The sequence below is a fragment of the Triticum aestivum genome, chromosome 3A (genome assembly GCF_018294505.1).
Source record: "Triticum aestivum cultivar Chinese Spring chromosome 3A, IWGSC CS RefSeq v2.1, whole genome shotgun sequence".
NCBI lineage: Eukaryota > Viridiplantae > Streptophyta > Magnoliopsida > Poales > Poaceae > Triticum > Triticum aestivum.
Window position 1 is genome coordinate 88,158,886 of NC_057800.1, and position 14,522 is coordinate 88,173,407.

The 14,522-nt window shown below is 45.4% G+C and overlaps 1 protein-coding gene across 1 annotated transcript; it reads left to right on the forward strand.

Annotated features, from left to right (window-relative positions):
• The first annotated feature begins 1,969 nt into the window (after positions 1–1,969).
• LOC123060448 (ABC transporter B family member 11) lies at positions 1,970–10,089 on the forward strand. Its single transcript, XM_044483174.1, has 12 exons — positions 1,970–2,401; positions 3,440–3,494; positions 4,455–4,630; positions 5,226–5,447; positions 5,524–5,762; positions 5,872–6,397; positions 6,492–6,765; positions 6,879–7,506; positions 7,604–7,832; positions 7,916–8,182; positions 8,264–8,527; positions 9,145–10,089. Exons 1-12 carry the CDS (start codon positions 2,174–2,176, stop codon positions 9,787–9,789), a joined length of 3,753 nt encoding a protein of 1,250 aa, XP_044339109.1. The 5' UTR covers positions 1,970–2,173; the 3' UTR covers positions 9,790–10,089.
• The last annotated feature ends 4,433 nt before the right edge of the window (positions 10,090–14,522 follow it).

Sequence of the window (14,522 nt, forward strand, 5' to 3'; positions counted from 1 at the left end):
CTCCGGCCTACGCACCAACTTTGACAAGTGTTCTGCAACTCCAATCCAATGCTCCCCTGTTGATGAGGCGACTATAGGGCTTGAGCTGGATTGCCCGGTCAAGCACTTCCCTATCACCTACCTAGGACTGCCGCTGTCGGTCTGAAGGATCCACTCCTCGCACCTCATGCCGCTAGTGGACCGGATGCGCAAGAAGCTGTCCACCTGGAGGGCATCCCTGTTGTCTTGCGGTGAGCGGCTCGCCCTGGTTCGACATGTGCTCTGCGCCATGCCTGGGTATCTGCTCGCGGCTATCGCCCTCAACGCCCACGTGCTCAAACTGGTCAACCGCCTCGTCCGTGAATTCCTGTGGCACGACAGGAAAGATTCCGCTTCTGGACACTGCGTAGTGAACTGGCGCCGCGTCTGCATGCCGCTGCAGCTTGGCGGGCTCGGCATCCGCGACCTGCTCTGCACTGGAATCTCCCTCCGCACTAGCTGGCTCTGGCTTCAGGCCACGGACCAGACGCGCCCCTGGAGCCGTCTTCCTCCCCCTGCCGACCCCGAGACGCAGGCCATCTTCCGTGCTTCCACCCGGTGGGAACTTGGTGATGGGCGCACTTGCAAGTTCTGGACCGACCATTGGGTTCATGGCCAGTGCATCGCCAAGATTGCGCCGGCCATCTTTGCTATGGTGCCCAAGCGACGCCGCCAACGCCGCCTCATGGCCGACGCACTGCAGGACCGGTCCTGGGTTCAGGACATCGTTGGCGCCTTGGGTCCCCTGGCGACAGTTCAGTACATTGAGCTATGGAGGCGTCTACTTCCGTTATCAACCTCCGGGCATCCCGACATTCTTCGGTGGCGATGGACAGCAAATGGCACATACTCTGCAAAAACCTGCTACAATGCTCTCTTCCTCGGCTCCACCTCATCCCCGCATGCCAAACTCACCTGGAAGACTTGGGCTCCTCTTAGCGTCAAGTTCTTCATATGGCTGGCCTTACAAGACCGGTGATGGACAAGCGAGAGACTCGCGGGCCACGGACTGCTGCACAGCCACGCCTGCGCATTCTGTGACCAGGCCACTGAATCCATGCAACACCTCTTGATCGGTTGCTCCTTCTCTCGCATGGTGTGGCACGAGGTATTCTCCAAGCTTCGACTCACCAGTAGCATTCCTCTCGGCCACGAGCCCTTCTTCGACTGGTGGCAGGCATCCACGTCCTCTGCCCCAGCTTCTCTTCGCAAGGGCACGGCCTCCCTTGTGATTATTGTCGCCTGGACCCTCTGGAAGCATAGAAATGCCTGCACCTTCGACGACGTCCGCCCATCTGTGACCGAGGCCTCCCGTGCCGCTCTGGCCGAGGCTGCAATGTGGGCCACGGCTGGCGCAAAAGGACTGCGCTCCTTTGTTTTTGAACCGCCTTGATCGAACCTTGTAACCGTAACTTTGCGTAGGTCTGGCCACGAGTGTGTAGCTTGGCCAAGCGCATGTAAACTCCTCTCCCTATCAATTAAATGATACGCTCTATGCGTATTCGTGAAAAAGATATGCATTACCACCGAGCTGTCTCCAGATCTGAGACGTCCCATTCCACTTCTGAAAAATTACCCAACACGCTAGTAGTATTGTCCCTGACTTGTTTGTTCCTAGCATGACACGTACTCTCTTCGTTCGGAAATATTTGTCATCATTAGTTTTAGATACATCATTTTTATGATGACAAGTATTTTTGGACGGAGGGAGTACATGTGCTCCTGACATACGACACAAAATAGGTCTGCGACTAGGATTTTGTTACACGGCAACGGCAAAAATGGGTTTGGCACTTTGGCTATCCAAAATGGTGCTACCACATTTGAGTTTTTTTTTTTTTTTGATTTTGACGAGCCGACGAGTCCAAGAATTATACCGGGGAAAGAGAGAGAGGGTGGGAGAGATAAAGTGATAAACCCACGCCGGGGCAAAACAAACAGGACGGAGAAGATTCCACCAACAAGAAGACAGCTGGCGGCTACGCGATCGACCCCGCCCGCCGCCACATTAAACACCAGGAGGGGCGCCACACACACCCATGCACACACCATCGCAGTCGCACCGCCCCTCCCCTCCCACGGCAGCGCGAGGCGCAGAGAGTAGGGCGCTAGGCGGGGAGGCGCCGGCGGCCTCGGACCGGTCTCTCGGCACCAGATGGCGCCAGCGGGAGGAGCGGGAGGCGCCGCCGCCGCGGCGAAGAGGGTGCCGATGTACCGGCTGTTCGCGTTCGCGGACCGGCGGGACGCGGCGCTGATGGCGGTCGGCGCCGCGGCGGCCATGGCCAACGGCGTCGCGATGCCCTTCCTCGCCTTCCTCGTCGGCGACCTCGTCGACGCCTTCGGCCCCGCCCACCGCGCCGACCCCGTCCACGCCGTCTCCAAGGTCCGCGCCGCCCCCGCTCCCGCCCCCGTCGAGGGTTCCCTCTCCTCTCCCTCGCGTTCCTGGGCGGTCGACGATTCAATGCCGCGTCGGCTAGGAGTAGTTCCTCGCCCGCCTGTTTCGCCTTGCTCCCGCCTCGCTCGCTCGCCAGTTCTTCGCACCTCCGGTTCCTACTGCAAGAGTTTTCGAGGGTTTTGGAATAGGCAGCGTCGGACTCGAGTAAATCGAACCCTTCAGACCGAACGTTTAGTCTTTTGGCGATTGATTTAGTTATATCTGAGAAGAGTGTCGATCACATATTTATCATTAGTAATTTGTTCCGATTTGTTTCCCGGTATGGAGCATAATTAGTTCCTTTTGATATTTATGGTATGGAGTTAATTAATTTGCGTTGCTATTTTTGGTATGGAGCTTACTTGATTTGTGATCAATTTGTTCGATGTTCCCGTGCTGTGTACGTAGTAATTTAGAGTTCCAGATCACCAGAACTTTCACGATTTGTTATGGATCTCGAAAGGTGGCAAGTACCAAAGTTCTACTGTTTGATATATGGATCTTAATTTGCTCTGCTAACGAATTTTGTAAGGATGACTGTGTGATCACAACTTCATAACTAAGAGAACGAATTCCTCACCAAAGCCAGCAGAATTTGATAGGGCCGGTCCTTTTCATGGTCAAAATGTTCCATGCACGAATGTCCAAAACACTATTGGAAATGGTTCGGTAGAATATATATAGGTCCGCTTGTATCTCAAAGTGTTTTTTGTGAGGGCTTGTATCTCAAAGTTAGCTGGCTGTATTCTCTCGTCCCCTAGGAATGTTATGCAGTACTAATTGCTATTTGACGTGTACATGTATATTACTTCTGTTTCTATGTTTCATGCCTGATGCTCTTTACTGTCAAGTTGAACATGTAGTACAGTAGTAGTACTTCTTACTGAAAATGAAGTTTCATCAGCTGGCATTTATAATCTGAGTTGCTGGTTTTACATTGGCACTACTTTTCACCATTTTATATTGTATGCCTTTTTGTCTTTACAGGTTGCTGTCAGATTTGTGTATCTAGCATTAGCTTCTGGAGTGGCAGGGTTTCTTCGTAAGTATCAAAAGTATCATTTCTGTTATAGAAGCAGTTTGGAAGTGCATAATCCCATATTGTCTTCTGGTGTAAATTTCTCACATGTTATCCATATTTGCTTGGCTCATGGATATTTACGTAGTTTCTTACAAAATAAATGTGTACTCCACCTGTTCAGGACTCTGCATATATAGAAACTTTCGATTCAAGATGCATATGCTGAATATGCTGTTCTTCTTGAAAAGTATGAATGATTTCTATTGCTTAGAAAATTGGCAATCCTAATTTGGATGAAATGAAGACCAGAAATTATTTGCCGCAATGCTGGAAAGGAAGTAAATTATATGCATGTATCACTACCCATTTGTTGATGAGATTTATTAACTACACTCATAATATGCTATGCCAGACCCACCAGTTAATTCTACTGTACTCATTTATGCCCCTTAAGGAAATAAATTTGTCTCTGGCTTAGTATATGTGATGCATCCTACCCATTCATATCTTGAGGTTATTTATTTGGCATGCATTTTTTACTTATGTAAAAGTTCTAAGAACTTTATGGAATTTGTCACGACCAGTTTAATGGTTTTTGCATATTGTTGCACCGAAGCACTGGAAGAGTATTGCGCACCAGAAGCTAACTATTTATATTACCAGTTTTTTCACACCAACCGAAGAAAACATAAAATCACTAGAATTTCCATTTTTGGAGTAAAAGAGAAGACATAATCCAACCAGCTGATGAACTCTAATTATATTTGCAATAATTTAATTGTAAGCTTTGATGTATACTTTTTTAACCAAAAGTTGAGGTGGATATGGGCAAATACTTCCGTAAAGAGACCATCCTACTCATTCTTGTACGAAGCATATTAGAGACTGGTTTTGGTATTATTTTTCATAAAGATGTCAGAAACTGCAATTGGATACATATGATTATCGTACTATCTCTTTGAACTGTCCTTCTGCATGCAGAGGTGTCATGCTGGATGGTGACTGGAGAAAGACAGGCTGCACGCATCCGTGGGCTGTACCTCGAGACCATACTTAGACAAGATATATCATTTTTCGATGTGGAGACGTCAACTGGAGAAGTTATTGAAAGGATGTCTAGTGACACAGTGTTAATTCAAGATGCAATTGGAGAAAAGGTGAGCCATATCTTATCCATGGACTCCCTGTTAAATTTTAAATTTATGATTTTCCCATTTCTCAGGTACTTTAATGCATACCTTCATTATTCTGTTTCTATTACAAATTATCACACAACGAGGTCAAGTTAGTTCAAGTATATGTCTCCTTTGCATGGATTTATAAAGATCATAAGAGTTATTTTAAGTGAATTGTGATTTTGATGTATGTTAGTTTTTTATAAAAAGCTTTGCAGTTTCAACTATGCAAAAAAATTGAGGCTATTTCCAGTATACACATTTACTGATTACAGCATGCTAGGCCTCCCGATTTGGCTTTGTCGGTGGGCTAGTGCTTCCTTTTACCGTTCGTTTTTGGCTAGCTAAGGTTGTTTCTGTTGTTATTTTGTCCATTTCTTATCAGTGTGCTAGTCGCCTGCTCGCCGCTGTAATACCCGTGTCATCTTGATGCTTTCCTCCAATACAAAACTACTTGCACTTGGGTGCATGTTGAGATTCTTTTTACTGATTACAGTAGCAAGATCGTGTGTAATGCATAGAACATCATCTCTAGAAACTTGTGGTTTAACACACTTTAATTTGACTATTTATGAAGGTGGGCAAGTTTCTCCAACTGGTATCAACATTTCTGGGTGGATTTATCATCGCATTTACAAGAGGCTGGCTTCTGTCCCTTGTTATGTTGTCAAGTATTCCTCCTGTTGTAGCAGCCGCTGCAGTCATGTCACTTGTTCTATCGAAGTTATCAAACCGTTCCCAGATGGCCTATGCTGAAGCAGGGAAAGTGGTTGAACAGACAATAGGATCAATCAGAACGGTATATCTATCTTCCATAACTATTACCCTTATAATTCTTGCGCCTAGCTAACTTCTCATTTCCTTCATGAAAACAGGTGATATCTTTCACCGGAGAGAGCAGAGCAATTAGTGAATACAAAGAGCATTTGAAAATATCATACAAGTCAGCAGTCCACCAGGGTATTGCCGGGGGCCTTGGAGTTGGTTCACTTCTGCTTATTGTTTTCTGCAGCTATGGATTAGCTGTATGGTATGGTGCAAAGCTGATTATTGAAAAGGGATATACTGGTGGCTATATCATTAATGTGTTGATGGCCATCATGACTGGTGCAATGTTAGTATTTTCATTTGCATGGCAGCATCTATTTTCGAGATACAAAGCTCCAAATTCAAATTAAATTGCCATCATTTGCATGACGTTTGTTTCTTCTAATTGTTTGTAGGGCTCTTGGCCAGTCTTCTCCATGCTTAACTGCTTTTGCATCAGGACAGATTGCGGCTCACAAAATGTTTGCAACCATTTATAGAAAACCTGAGATTGACGCGAGTGATAAGAGTGGCCTTATATTGGAGAACTTTGTTGGAAATGTTGAGTTGAAAGATGTCCATTTCAGTTACCCTGCACGGCCTGAGCAACTTATATTCAATGGCTTCTCTATAACCATTCCAACTGGCATGACGGTGGCACTGGTTGGGGAGAGTGGAAGCGGGAAATCTACTGTAATTGGCTTGGTAGAGAGATTCTATGATCCACAATCAGGTGAAATTCTTTTGGATGGTGTTAATCTGAAACAGCTAAACCTTAGCTGGGTAAGGCAGAAAATAGGGCTTGTTAGCCAAGAACCTATTCTTTTCACAACTACTATACGAGAAAACATAGAATATGGAAAGAAGGGTGCGACAGAGGAAGAAATTAGGATATCAACTGTGCTTGCTAATGCTGCGAAGTTCATCGACAAGTTACCAAATGTATGCCCAGTTAATCCCTTCTCATGCATTCTGCAATCTTGTATTTTAGCAGTATTATTTTCACCCCTAATTATAAGTTGACAACTATTACCAGGGACTGGATACAATGGTTGGTGAGCATGGAACACAACTATCTGGTGGACAGAAACAAAGAATTGCAATCGCAAGAGCAATTTTGAAGAACCCCAGCATACTACTTCTTGATGAAGCTACAAGCGCACTTGATGCCGAGTCTGAACGTGTAGTTCAAGATGCACTAAATAATATCATGGTGAACAGAACCACAATAGTTGTAGCGCATCGCCTGAGCACTGTAAAAAATGCTGATACAATATCAGTGCTACACCGTGGACAGCTTGTGGAGCAAGGTAAGCTGAATTTCTGCATCACTTTTAGCTAGCCTTATTGCATTTATTCAGCAAGGGTGAAGTTTCAGATTTTGATGTTAGAAACAAGCTCTAAATGCATGTTTGCACAACAGGGCCGCATGTTGAGTTGATAAAGGATCCCGATGGAGCCTACTCCCAACTTTTACGGCTGCAAGAGGTTAATACGAAAAGGGAGGGATCTCATGGAGATGACTCCAGCAGGTTACAATCAGCATCTGATACTGCAAATTCTGCAAGTCAACATAGCAGTATAAAGCCATCCTTTGGGAGATCTATGAGTAGATATTCACCACAGGGTGGAAGCAGAAGAAACTCGCAAACATTCTCATTGCATGAACATGAAACCAAAGGGGTTGATGATGCCAAGTCAGGGAAGAATGTGATCAGACGCCTGCTGTACCTCCATAAGCCTGAGATTCCAATCCTTCTGTTAGGATGCACTGCTGCTGCAGCCAATGGTGCTATACTTCCTGTGTTCGGCATGCTGCTTTCAAGTGCCATTAACACATTCTATGAACCGCCACAACAATTGCGAAAAGACTCCGTATTCTGGGCAGAGATGTATGTGATATTGGGTGTGATCTCCATCTTTGTCATCCCATTGCAATACGCTTTGTTCAACATGGCAGGTGGTAAACTTATCGAGCGCATACGTGCAGTTTCATTTAGTCGGGTTGTTTACCAGGAAATAGGATGGTTCGATGACCCTCTGAACAGCAGGTACTTCTGTGTTCACTTATTCATCTGATACATCAATATTGTAGAATGCCATCATTTTTTTGTTTCCTGATTCTCAATCATTGTTCCAATTCTCTAGCGCCGCAATAGGCTCCAGACTATCAGGGGATGCGGCGTCTGTTAAAAGCATTGCTGGGGATGTCTTGTCATTGATAGTGCAAAGCATAAGCACTGCTGTTGTCGGTATTGTAATAGCCATGATTTCAAACTGGAAACTAGCATGCATTGTATTGTGCTTCCTTCCTTGCGTGATTGCACAGAGTTATGCTCAAACGAGGTTAATGAGGGGTTTTGGTGCTGATGCCAAGGTATATGGTCTGTTATTCCTTTTTCATGGCGATCATATCATTGTGTGGTAATTAGCTGAAATTCTTTGTAATGTTGCCTGCAGGAAATGTATGAACAAGCGAGCACAATTGCCACTGACGCAATCGGTAACATCAGAACTGTTGCTTCATTTTGTGCAGAAGAGAAGATAATTGAAAGCTACCGAAAGAAATGTGAAGGTCCTGTGAGACAAGGAGTTCGTCAGGGCGCTATAAGTGGTGTGGGTTATGGATTCTCATTCGCGTTGCTCTTCTGTTTTTATGCCATATCCTTTTACGTTGGAGCTTGCTTTGTACACAATGGGACTGCAGAAGTTGGGCAAGTCTTCAGGGTGAGAACCGAACAACTCGTAGACTCAAATAATTGATCTGGGTCTTCTTCTCATTGCCGCTGCTGTTTCTTGAAAGTGCAGGTCTTCTTTGCTTTAACCATGATGGCTGTTGGGGTTTCTCAGTCGAGTTCCCTTGCTCGGGATTTTGCGAAAGTGCAAAATGCAGCTGCCTCCATTTTCAAGATTATTGATAGGAAATCCAAGATTGACGCAAGCCATGAGGTAGGAACGACACTAGAGGCAGTGGAAGGGAATATAGAGTTGCAGCACGTGAGCTTCAAGTACCCTGCTCGGACCGATGTGCAAATCTTCAGAGATTTGTGCTTGAGGATACCATCTGGCAAGGTACATTTGGTTTTCGGCTTTCTCCCACTTTTTACAGTACTGTTGAAGTGATCTGATGTATAGAAGAACTTGAACAAGATAAAAATAACTTGACTGGGGCAAAAAGTGGATAGAACATAACCCAATGTAAACAGAGCTCTCAGTTCCTTTAGAAATCTTAAGCAATGCGATGAAATTTGAGTTAAAAAAAATTAATAAAAGAAGGGCCTCCCCTTCCGATTTCCATTAAGAGAAACCATCTGTCTCGATAACAGAGACCATACCAGCACCTAACATTTGAGTTAATACAGTAGCTTTGCAGAGAAGTAAAAAAGAACCAAGTGTTTCTCAGAAATCTTAAGCAATGCAACTGCATTTGAGTTAATACCGTAGTTTACAGCAGCTAGTTTGTTGGCTAAGTTAAAACTAGTGCCCAGAACTGAAACATCATGAGTGGTTGGTACTAAACCCTGGAGTGAAACAAAAGCACTAACGCAGATCTCAGTATCTCATGCAGTGGCGGAGCTATGTTAAGGCCAGGGGGATATTCTCCGAAGAATATATTTTTCTGTAGCTGCATAGATTGAGCTAGCTCCGCCACTGATCTCATGCATTGTCATCCTGGTTGTTTGTTGCAGACTGTTGCGCTTGTCGGGGAAAGCGGAAGTGGGAAATCTACAGTGATAGCCTTGATCGAGAGGTTCTACGATCCTGACTCTGGCGGCATCTTTCTAGATGGGGTGGATCTGAAGACCCTCAAGCTCACCTGGCTCAGGCAGCAGATTGGTCTGGTAGGCCAAGAGCCGGTCCTCTTCAATGACACCATCAGAGCAAACATCGCGTACGGCAAGATGGAGCAGGTATCCGAGGATGAGATCGTTGCCGTCGCCAAGGCCGCCAATGCCGACAGGTTCATCTCCACCCTCCCAAACGGGTACGACACGAGCGTCGGCGAGCGCGGGGTGCAGCTGTCGGGTGGGCAGAAGCAGCGGATAGCCATCGCCAGGGCGATCCTCAAGAACCCCAAGCTGCTGCTCCTGGACGAGGCGACCAGCGCGCTGGACGCGGAGTCGGAGCGCATGGTGCAGGAGGCCCTGGACAGGGTGACGGTCGGGAGGACAACCGTGGTTGTGGCTCACCGACTGTCGACCATCACTGCCGCCGACAAGATTGCAGTGGTCAAGAACGGGGTGGTCGCCGAGGAAGGCCAGCATGAGCAGCTGCTTCGCCTGCCAGGTGGTGCCTACGCGTCCCTTGTTGCCTTGCAGTCTAGCAGTTCCTGAAGCGGATACACCAGCAACGCTGTGCTCTTGCTTCGTAGGATGACGAGCATTGAATAGTCTTTTCAGATTTCAGTTGGTTTTTCATTTTTAGTGTATCAAAGTGACCACGCTCTCAACGTAGCAACAACAGAAGTTCCACTCCTTCCCAAGGTGTAAAGGATAGATATTCTCCAATGTTTTGGCCTTGTTTTCGTTTCTTCTCCTTCCTGTTCTTTTTATAGCCTTACGCTTTATAAAAGTGTAAATGGAAACATGGTATGATGCACAGATACATGACTCGTTTAGAAGTCCTTGCATTCCGCTCTTGTCGTTAAAGTCTACACTTGCTTTCATTGGTTATGTTATGAAATCTGCTAATAGTTTCATGTGGTGCTCATAAACAGCTTTGAACGATGAAACTTGTTAATGGTATTGGTGGGTGACATTTTTCAAGAGGGAGTACAATATGTCCATTGTACATATATCCATTGAAATCTTACGCTTTACCTGAGAATGAAATGGTTTCTTTGTCATGTTCTTAACTTCACTCCTAGTAATTGCTTATGCTTTAATTGATATTCATTCTGTTGCATATCTCTGTGATTAGCTTACGACATAGATGTATAATGTTTCCTTCTTTTTCAAGTCAGTGTATCGGGTAGTGCACAGTAGAGGCCTTCCTAATCTGTTGTCTGAACAACAGCTATGATATGCGTGTGTCTGTCACACTCCTATGGCACCACCATGGTTATTAGATGTATTGCCTCTTTTTTTTCTAGAGTATGCAAGTGTGCAACATCTCTACTACTATTAAACAATCGAGTTGTGGCAGGAAGATTACATCTCAGCCATACATCCGCCATCTCTCAATGGACCGGATTGCCTCAATGTTATATCACATCATTTACCATAATCAATTATCAACAATTACCATATGACCTACGCCATCATAATTACGCAATAATTACCATGATCTCGCTCCAACCTGTGCCTATTTTAATCATATCAATCAGCAAGAATTACCATGATCTACGTCACCATATATTTGTTTTTCTGAAACTCAGCCTTGTGTGCTGCGTACATAGAAGGAAAATATCAATTAACAATAATTACCATGATCTACGCCATCATGTTTTTTTAAAACTCAGCCTTGCGTGATGCGTACATAGAAGGAAAATCTCAATTAATAATAATTACCATGATCTACGCCATCATGTTTTTTTAAACTCAGCCTTGTGTACTGCGTACATAGAAGGAAATAAGAAAAAGGTCTGGCCCATGTTCGCATGTAGGCAGATAATAACGTGGAAACCAAATCTCTCGTTTCCTGTTTGTTCGGATCACATGATCGATCAGACCCTGACCTTGATTCACTTCCTTCTTTTCGTTCCGTCACTTCCTTCTTTTCGTTTACCTGTCTGACTGTTCGTCGTCTTCGATAGCTCGACTCTTGGTTTGACTCTCCTGGTCTTCTCGTCCCGAGGAACGACGGCGACGTGGGCCTGCAGCGCTACGCGGCGACGACAGGTACGAGCATGTCTCCTTACGCAGTCGCGTCCAGCGTCCTATGCCACTGGAAAGGAGCATGTGTCATTTGTCTTCCCTATCATGTAAAAACATATTTATTTCCCTTAAATTAGAGTGAAAACAGGGTAGATTGTTGGTTAATGTGATATTCTATTTTTGTCAGATGGCTTGAATTTTCTTTAACATTACTTTTAATGTTAATGTCATGTACTATCATATTTATTTCCAAACTGTGGCGTGAGGTTACATTGCCAGTTTATGTCATGTTCGGTTCACAAATATATATTGCCAGTCCGTGCTTTTAAGCTTTGTTGGTAGATTTTGTCATTTACAGTGCATAAAATCTATTTCTACTTTTAGTGTAAACTTGACTTGTACACAGTTTGACATTTTCAGACATTGTGCTTACAAGTGCTTGATTTCGCTATATTTATTACAGGTAGTGTTCTGATAGATTTTATAAAGTATGTCGGTAGTTGGATCATGTATCCTTGACTTTAGACAAGTTCAAAGGTTTACATTCTTCAGAGTGCATAACTGGCACGCTAGGTCCTAACTTCGACTGCTTGCATAACCAACATTCAGTTCAAGGAAGCTTCAAGTTTTACCTTGAAAATTTCTTTTATCTCTTCCAAAATTCTTCAGATCTAATAGCCCGGATTAATCTAATACAGCACCACGTTAGCGCTTAGCAAAAACCCTCCGGCGGACGTACTCTGCCAAAACATCGTCCGCCAAGAATACGTGTTCCGTTAAAGCGTAATCAGCTCCTTCTCATATCGATCGAACACCATTGCCGGCTCCTTCCTGTTCTATCTTTCCATGTCCATCGCATCCTCCTAGGTTAGATCGCCGCCGCCAGCATACGGCCGCAGATCAAGGCCACAACTCTTCTCCCCGGCTACCCCCGACGCCAACCCACACGCACATCCGCCGGCCCGACGACAACAAGGACGAAGTCCGGCATGCAGCGCGCCAGCACAGGAAGGCCTCCTTCGCTAGCGCCCTCGCCCAGTGCGGCCTCCCTCGTCGAAGCCCCCGCCTAGCGCGGCCTACTGTGCAGTCTGCATCACGCCCATCGCCGCCTCCCACGTCGGCGCCCCTGCCCAGCCGCTGCAGCCTCCATGGAGTCGCCGCTGCCACCGTCTTCATATTAACAGCTACTCTAGGGGAAATGACCGCATCATGCTCAACGCCGCCTCCGTCGCCAGCACCACTGCCCAGCCGCTGCAGCCTCCATCGTACTACTCTGGACTTGCCGCTGTTGCCATCGTCTTCCCAAGTTGTACTTCTTGATTACAGCGGTCAAGGTGGTTGCAGTGGCCGTGCGGTGAAGGACAGGGGAGATCGAGGCACCGGAGAGGTGGAAGGGGATCCCAGGTGGAAGAAGGTGGTGGCCACACATCAGCTATCGTCCTCCCCATGCCATCACGCCAATGTTCTGTTGGTGCTGATCCCGCACCACGGTGCACAGAGTGTGTTTGAGGTAATGCCCGCTAGCACATACAGTAAATTTATCTCTTTTCTTATTTTATGATAATAGATCCTAAATTAATCTTTGATTACCACTGTCGCTAGGGCCTAGGACTCAGATTTTCATGCATGAAATGTTTTGTTTTTAGGAATGTAGACTCTAAAATGGAGCAGACCACCCGCCCGCCAGATCTGCGCAACTTACCGATGGCCCGTCTTGAGCCCCGGCCCAGGCGGCCCTCCTCTGCTGTGATGCGGTCTTCACGCTCACTGACGTTAGTTTAATTAAGAGTCTGTTTCGGTGTGTTTGAAGTGCATGGTAAGATGATGTGCACAAATAGCATTAGAAGAGTGGGCATATCCACTGGTTGGTATTTTTTCCTTCATAAAGTGGTGGTGGTGCTAATTAACTATGGCCCTTAGTTTCATTCAAGGTCTGTAGGTGCACTGCATGTATACTTCCGTGAACAGCAAAAAGCAAAGAAAATTTGACTTTTTGTTCATCTGCGTGCACTTCCTTTGCATATATGCTGATCAAAGCTTAACTTCAAAATGACAAGAGTATAATCCACATCCACATTGTGTATAGTAATTTTTGGTGCCAACTAATGCTATATATAATTTAGCAAATGTGTATGCTACACCCATAGTAACAAATCACATCTCAGATATCAGGGACAATACAAAAGGCTGGATATGATATTGGCTCCATGTGTACCATGTGATCTTCTACTATCATATTTGGTTTATTTGATTTCCTTCAGTTCAGACTCATCTTCTGCTACTTTAGTCCTTTGTACTAAACCTGATAAGAGCTGCAAGAACAAACTCATAAATGGTTGTTCGACTTCGTACATATTACAACAGAGTTGAATGTATAGGCCATAGATGTATTCTTATTCTTGATCAATTGACTGTAAAGCTATCAGATTTATTCTGTATGAAACTCGGGCCTACCAGTTTCAAAAGATGAAGAATATAACCCACCAAATTGTTTGCTTATTCCTGTATTTTGCTCAAGCTATCTTAATTTCTTCCTTTGATGCTCGCTAACTATCAAGGTGTGTGTTAATATAGCAATGCAGATGTGCTATTTTGGCTATATTATACTAACCTCATTAGTTTCATGTGCCTTCTGTTTATCATATTAGTTAGAATTACTATATCATGGCGGGATCCTTTTTCTCCATGCACGGGAAGTACTTAACTTCCTCTTTGCAGAATTGACATGCTACATATTACATGCAACAGGAGATTCATTTCTCAAGGTTATACGCGCGTTGCACATGCACACTTACTAGTACTTTTATAGAAGGCAGAATTGCAAGTAAGACGACTACAACTCGTTGTGAACAACGAGCGTAGTACAAATTCCACACCAAGGCTAGTCCGAGGACAGCCACCATTGACACTACTACAACGCAAAAGAGCCTGTCCTAACTGAGCAACATTGCCGCGTCTCAACAGATGCCGGTCACCTTCGAAGATCAGCAGCTTCAACGGGATTCCCCTTGTTGACGCGCCATCTAACCTTGATGCCTATAGGAGATGGCAAGTAGATTGCGGGACTTGGTCGGTCCCGAGAAAGGCACCGTCGTTGACTCATCGGCAACGGCATACATTGCGCCCTTGAAGGTCATTCTTGGACAACGACGGACACCGGGAGAGCGCCACACACAGAACCTCCAGGTCGTGTCTCCAAATGCAATGCTCGCAAGAGAGAAATGACGTTGAGGATGTCGCCATCATGCCGA

Coding starts and splice junctions, on each gene's coding strand:
- LOC123060448 (XM_044483174.1), top strand. CDS start 2,174: ATGGCGCCAGCGGGAGGAGCGGGAGGCGCCGCCGCCGCGGCGAAGAGG. Junction 2,402..3,439: donor CCGTCCACGCCGTCTCCAAG/GTCCGCGCCGCC, acceptor TTGTCTTTACAG/GTTGCTGTCAGATTTGTGTA. Junction 8,528..9,144: donor TGAGGATACCATCTGGCAAG/GTACATTTGGTT, acceptor TGTTTGTTGCAG/ACTGTTGCGCTTGTCGGGGA.